This window comes from Nestor notabilis, unplaced genomic scaffold (genome assembly GCF_000696875.1).
Source record: "Nestor notabilis isolate BGI_N333 unplaced genomic scaffold, ASM69687v1 scaffold9528, whole genome shotgun sequence".
In the NCBI taxonomy this organism is placed as follows: domain Eukaryota; kingdom Metazoa; phylum Chordata; class Aves; order Psittaciformes; family Psittacidae; genus Nestor; species Nestor notabilis.
In genome coordinates, this window is record NW_009939588.1 from 18392 (window position 1) to 25129 (window position 6738).

Sequence of the window (6738 nt, forward strand, 5' to 3'; positions counted from 1 at the left end):
GAATTTCTGACAAGTATGTGTATAGAGTTTGAAGATATATCATTCTCAGACAGCTCAAGGTATTAAAAGTTTGTATCTGGTAGTGCTTTTCAAAGTAACATGTTTATACCTGATATGGTCTCTCCATTATTTACATTTTAGTTTTCAGATTCACTGTATCTTTTCAAAAACAATTCCAAAGCAAAGACACCTCCCCCCCCAGAAAGCTTAAAATACACCCTATATTACAATTTATTTTGAAAATATAAAAACTGTCGAATTCTCATGTCAGACATGACATGAGAAAGCGTATCTAAGAAAAAAGTCTGGGTTTTTTTCCCCTTGGGAGGCGCGTTTTTTCCAGCAGCTGAAAAAAGCCAAGCCATGCCATGCTTAGCTTAACTGAATCATCTTAATTAAACATGCACTAACACACACCCCACCCCCACCTGTGAATGATACTGAATCTGCTAAATAGACATTGAAAGCCATGCCCAGCATGTGCAACTTCTACTATTGGTATCTTAAATTCTACTCTGCTGTGGTTTTGCAGCTTGACATATATATAACAGATATCAAAATTCAAATGGCAAATTTAGGGATGATTATTTATATCTTTCTGTGAGACAACTAAATAATTTAGAAATAGAAAGCAGCAAATACACTTGGGAAAAAAATACCCCTGTCAAAACAGTATTTAATTTAAAGGCACCTAGAAAGATATAATTTATTCCTGAAGTGGTTTGTGCTGGTAAATGAATGCAAGTCCTATTAAGATGTCACCCCAAAATTTATGGGCTCTTTAGTACAATACACATTGACAACAGTTTTGAAGTGTGCAATGGAGACAACTGACTTTTCTCTGAAAATGAAAACTGCATGTAATTTATAAAAAAAAAAAAAGGTATTTGTAAAAGGATTTGCTTTTACCAGAGAAAAAAGACCATAATAACTAATACCAGAAAACCCCATAGTCGTTTATATCTAGCACTCACAGCTTTGATCAACATATCTAAGTCTTTAGGTTCAAACGTGTCAGGATTCTGATGGTTCAGGTGCTCAAACTGTTTAAGAAGAGCCTGGTGGTCTATGCCAGTGTCTGAAAGAACAAGATATAAATGTAAAACATTAAAATAAGTTTGAAATCAAGTGAGATCAGGAAGTTAAAAACTTTCATATGGGTGCTTGTGCCTTGTAAGTACCTCAGGCTCCCTGACGACTGGATAATTTTTTCACTGTTGGAGGAAACAATAGCAACACTTCTAAAGTTGCTTTTCCTGAAGGACATCAGCAAACTTGATAGCAATTTGCACTATATTCCTTCTGATTAAGGCTTGTATTTCAGCAAGGAAAAGTACAATCAATTTGAGCATCACAAACCAAGAAAAACATTTTATTCTCTTTTATATAAATGAGACAGTTGAAGTTATGTGCTGTATCAAAGCTAACAACTTGCATCTTTTCCCTGAACTGTGAGAAGTCTGACTCTTCTATTGCTTGTACATTTTGCAAATGACATATACCTGGCCAAAGATGGATGCACAGTATATTGTAAAATCAAAACAGATAAGCAGATATTCAAATTTCATGTGTTCAAATTGAGAAGTACAAAACAGTGGAGAGTCAGGCCCCGTGTCTAGAAGCTACAAATATTTCTGTCTTTCTTATGACAGGAATGATACCCAACAATATTAATACACAATGTACTAACAACAAAACACATTTCTACAGCAGGCTTTTCTAGCCACTACCATGGTTTCTGATTACTAATGCTAGATAATGATGCTATCTTAAGCAGCATACAGTTGATACGTATAACAATTTTGACAAGCTTTTACTAGACAGCTTAGCAAAGACTATTATTTTAAATTGGTAAACAGAATTTTGAACATGTTATTCTTTGGCAAACTGTCTTCAATGCTGTGTCTGTATTATCAAAACAGCAAACACTAGCTGGGGCAGATTTCAACCATCATTCCTTCCTGGTGAGATCATAACTTCTGTTGAAATATATGAGCTTCAGCCTGTTTTTGAAACATTTTATAAGTGTAATAAGCCTTAAAAATACAAAAATAAAACAAAAAGAAGACCCCAAACTCATTTTCCTCTATTTCTTATTTTTATGGGAAAAGACAAAAAGACTCATTCTATTTGGCAGTATTTACTTGCCACATTACTGTATTATCTGAGACTCAACCCCTAACATTCTTCTATCCTGTACTGATCAGTCTAGTAGGATCTTGGTGAAAATGTTTAAAACCACGTCTGGATCAGGACAGAATATATGCAGAATATAATCTCAAATTTTATTTTTTTTTTAAGACCTGATCCATCTGACACGGAAGAGAACAGGGTTTTTTGTGTTCTTTTTTTCCCTCTTGTTTGTTTTAGATGACTAAGATATTAAGTGGTGTTACAGGGAAAAGATTAACAGAACAAATAAAATGAAATCAAACAGCTCTGCCTGCTATTACTACAAAATGCTTTTTTATACATGTTCCAAGATGTTGCCCAGGTGTACAGATGCAGCTGTATTTTATTTATAATCTGGCCATACTTGCTGTATGTGATGTGAACTACTCACTGGCAGGGCTGCTGATCAACTTTACAAAATGTTGTTCTACTCCCACTGTTTTCACATCTTAGTAGTCATCTGAATATTTTGAACTGCAATAATCTGTTCTTGTTCTTTCTCAAACATAAGATCTTACACTTATGTGTAACAGAACTGATATGTTGGAGGCAATTATTTTTCAAAAGCACACTCTCTTAGTTACTCTTGATTTATGGAAGTAGAAAGGGCTAGAAGTAACCAGTCCATTAAACTATTAAAAAAATTCAAAATGCACAAATTACTATGAACATAATCAGGTATCCTTAGCTGCTGTCAACTGGCTCACCGTGAGCATCATCATGATGTCACTGGACTGCTTGCCTGCAAGAGGAGCATAAGACCAGGCTCTTGGCAGCTCAAGAGCTGCCCGAGGAAGATGAACATGGGGTCTGGCAGGTCCGTGAGGCAATGCACTGACTCCTGTGGAGGGGCTACCACAGGTGTGCACTGCCTAGCTACCAGTGGACTGTACTCTCTGGACTAGAACTTTCATTGAAAAAAAGCGAAGGACAGTAAGGTGATCTGATGCCCTCAGCCAACTCTATATTATTATTCATTAATTATACTGTTGGTAGCACCTGAACACTTCATTGGAAAGGTACTACACTGTAAATAGTGCTTTTCCCAAATTAATTTGATGCTTTCCCGACCCTAGTAACATCCGCATAAACATGTATCTGTACATGCATGCTTCCTCAGTCTACTTGCCACCTCTGAATTTGGCTTAGCCTAGAAGACAGATCCTTATTCTTGGAGTATTTTAAATTGATAAATAACCAATTAAGTGGGATCCCCCCCCAACCTACAAATGTTTCTTATGATAAACTAATCTGCATAGACAAGTTAAGCCCTTTTTATTAGAGCTTCTTTGTTGGGAAAAGAAAAGCATTGTGGAAGCAAGATCATGCAGTCCATCATTAGGCTCTTTGTTTAGGAGTAACTAATTCTCTTCAAAAAGAAATCACTAATTAGAAATTTACAGAATTAGTTCTAAAGGCAACCTTTAGAAATTCTTCAGTAATAAAAAATAAAAAGGGATAACACCATTTCCCACACACAGAGCAATCAATCATTAGAACCCTTTATACTTTATTCATTTAAAAATTGCCTGAGTTTGCATAATTCCATTAGTAATGATGAAAATGCTATGAAAAATTTTTTTCTTTTCAAATGTTTTCACTTAAAAGCTTAAAACTGTCCCCAAAATAAAAAAAAAAATAAACCTCTAAATTGAAAGGTTAAATGCTTGTTATAAATCCATACGGTAACTAACTGGTGGAAAGGGGGCTTAAAAAGAGAAAAAGGAAAACTTTTGTGTTAATTGACTGTAAAAAAAAAAAAAACCCAAATAATTAATTTTCTACCCTGTAAAGACATGAAAAGCTATGTCACGTTGTATTCTTAAACATAGTCCTACTATGTTACTAATTCTCAGTGAGTAATCCACAAATCGATGCACCACAAAAATAGAGGTTGAAAAAGGATTGTAACTATCTGAAAAATCCACTGCCAGAATCAAGTTTAGTTATTTATAAAACACAGATGGCTCTTCTCCCCAGTTTCCTATAAAGATGGCTCTTTACTGGCCCTAGGCCAGCTCAGAAAGGACACTCTCAGCTTACAATGCTTTGTTGTCAACAATGATAACTGATGGACTTCGGGCACCTTTCCAACACAATCCTACCTGTTAACTTACCTAGTTAGATTTTGTATTCTTACCTTGAACAGAATCCATTTTAGCTTTAATTAACATTCTTAGCCTTGCTACCTCTTGTCTTTTTAGTTCATCCAGCCGTGTTCTTACATGATGGCTTACTAAATCAAGCTCTCTGCTTAGTTTTCCACTCTGTCAAAAAACAAAAGTTATGTATAAAAACTAGAAGAAAGTAGCCTTTATGATTCCCATTAGACATGAGCTTCAAGACATCAGACTAGTGGAAGTCTTTGGCAATACTGTAGCCCATGCCATAAGAATCTCGAAATTTTTTCAAAGAGCATACTCAAATTTTTTTAAGCCTATGGTTACAGAACCAGAGAGAAATCCTAAAAGCTTTCTGAAAAGAGAATTTCTAATTTTGCTCCTTCAAAGAGCAAAAGCATGACCTTGAAGCAGCAATACCTAATAACGTCTGACAAATTTCTAGATCAAATGTTCTTAAATTAGTTCAAAAGAACTGTGAGATGCACACACAGTGCTGTGTTCTTCATCCACTTGATGGCTGTAAGGCTTGAGAGAAGGTACAAGCAGAGCAACAGCTACCAATGTGTATTGCAAGAATATTTATCAGGATCTGGAAATTGATAGTAATTTTCAAGGGTTACACTAGATGTAGGACAGAAGGAGCCAAAAGCTGCCAATGGCAACATGAGGGATTAGGGGAAATGCAAAAGGCGGGATCTCCTCCTTAAGTCTATCACTTTAGACTGTTTCCTATCTGCCCCTTGCTGAATTTGTAGCTCATCAAGGGGAATGCAGAACAGCCAGCACCTAGAGACAGGAACTAAAGTAGAAAAGACAAATAATGTGGTGACATTTTGGAGAGAGTGCTTATGTGGATTTGCACAAAAGAAGACAGCAGCGGAGAAAGACAGAGGTCTATTTTCTTCCTATATAAATACTGCCTTAGTCTGAGAAGGCAGATACACCTCTGTGTTCAAAACAGTGTTCCAAATTACGCAGCAGGAAACAGCAAGTGAGAGCTATGCTTGCAGCTGTTTTGATGTACATGAAGGTTCACCTACCTGCATGAAGTCTGAAACAGGCTTTTTAGTAGACAGGCAGAAGCCAGCAACTATGCATTCAGGTACACATAGTTGGAGGGTTTTTATGCTATGGGATACACTTGATTGAAAACAAAGATCTAGTAAGGGTTAAATACCTAAATGAATTAAAGTGAGAAGAAATAGAAGCTCACAAAAATTGAGAAGAGTATGACAAAAGAAAAGTAAGAAAGAATACAACATACATGGTTCTTGGTTACGTATTTAACTAACCTTAATTTAAGTTTGGGTTGGTTTTTTTTCTATTGTACCTACCTTTATTTCCTCTATGTCAGCAGTCTGGAGTTTCTCCCTGAAATGCTTATCTGTTTCCAAGACATCTATTACTTGCCTGAGATATTCATCATAGTAAAGTCCTGTATCCTTAAAAAAAAAAAAAAAGTAAAACCAAGGGAAAAAAATACCACCAAATATTTAATTTTGTTTAAATACAACGACTAAGCTGAAACTCAAATCTCAGTAACACAGGCATTACACTTTCTCACATATCTTCATTTTTTCTGATTTGCATCACTGTCCTGTAACAACTACAATTACAATTCATTTGTTTCAGCAACTGACAAGGAAGAGGAGAAAAGTGTTTAGGAATTCATGTAATACACAAGCGTCTGTCATTTTGTTTGGTTTTTAAACAGTGCAATTCATTCATTACTGTTCTATTTAAAACAATGAAACTGGAACCACTAAGTGGTATTTCCTAAGCTACCACTCAATTGCTTGAAAGAAGTCTCTGGAACAATAAGCAGTTCTTCCTATGGTAAGCTGGGGAATTCCTTCCATATGCCATCTTACCTTTAGCAACTCATGGGGAGGGGGGGAAAATAAAGGAGAACAAATTTAAATGGAACCTCACCATAGTAGGTAGTAGACTGTATGACAATACTGGCTAGTACTAGTTCCCTTCCTGCAAGTAACTCCAGTGAAGAACACCTAAATTTCAGGAAGGGTGTTTGCTATAGCCAGATTACTAACAATTAGGAAAAAATACTTAACTAGATAAATTTCATTACACTTACTGGATTTTCTACCTTCTCTCCTTCTACATGGCCTTCTCCTTTGACCTTTGTCTTATCTATGTCTATAGGTACAGCTTCCAGTGCCATTAGAAGACATGTCATCAGCAAAATACACTGCTGGGGCAGGACAGATAGCCACTTCATCTGAAATGAGACCAAGTCACAAAAATTAACATAAATGACGTTATCATACTGTATTGATTAGAATTTTTTTATGTTCCTACGTAGATACCTATAATAACCCACTCCTCGCATGTTCTACTGCTCTCCAGGAACACTAAAACTCAAAGAGTTAAATAGAGCATTAATTTTTAAAGGCCATTTTTCCACGAGCACATTATCTTGCAG

At 35.9% G+C, this 6738-nt stretch overlaps 1 protein-coding gene across 1 annotated transcript in view; it reads right to left on the minus strand.

Annotated features, from left to right (window-relative positions):
* Positions 1-6534, minus strand: part of NUCB2 (nucleobindin 2) — a 15190-nt gene extending 8656 nt beyond the window's left edge. Inside the window, exons 1-4 of the mRNA XM_010019942.1 lie at positions 6391-6534; positions 5630-5737; positions 4313-4439; positions 975-1078 (exon numbers count right to left, since the gene is read on the minus strand). Coding sequence (XP_010018244.1) covers positions 975-1078; positions 4313-4439; positions 5630-5737; positions 6391-6534 — 483 coding nt within the window. The remainder of the gene's footprint in view (positions 1-974; positions 1079-4312; positions 4440-5629; positions 5738-6390) is intronic.
* Between the last annotated feature and the right edge of the window lie 204 nt (positions 6535-6738).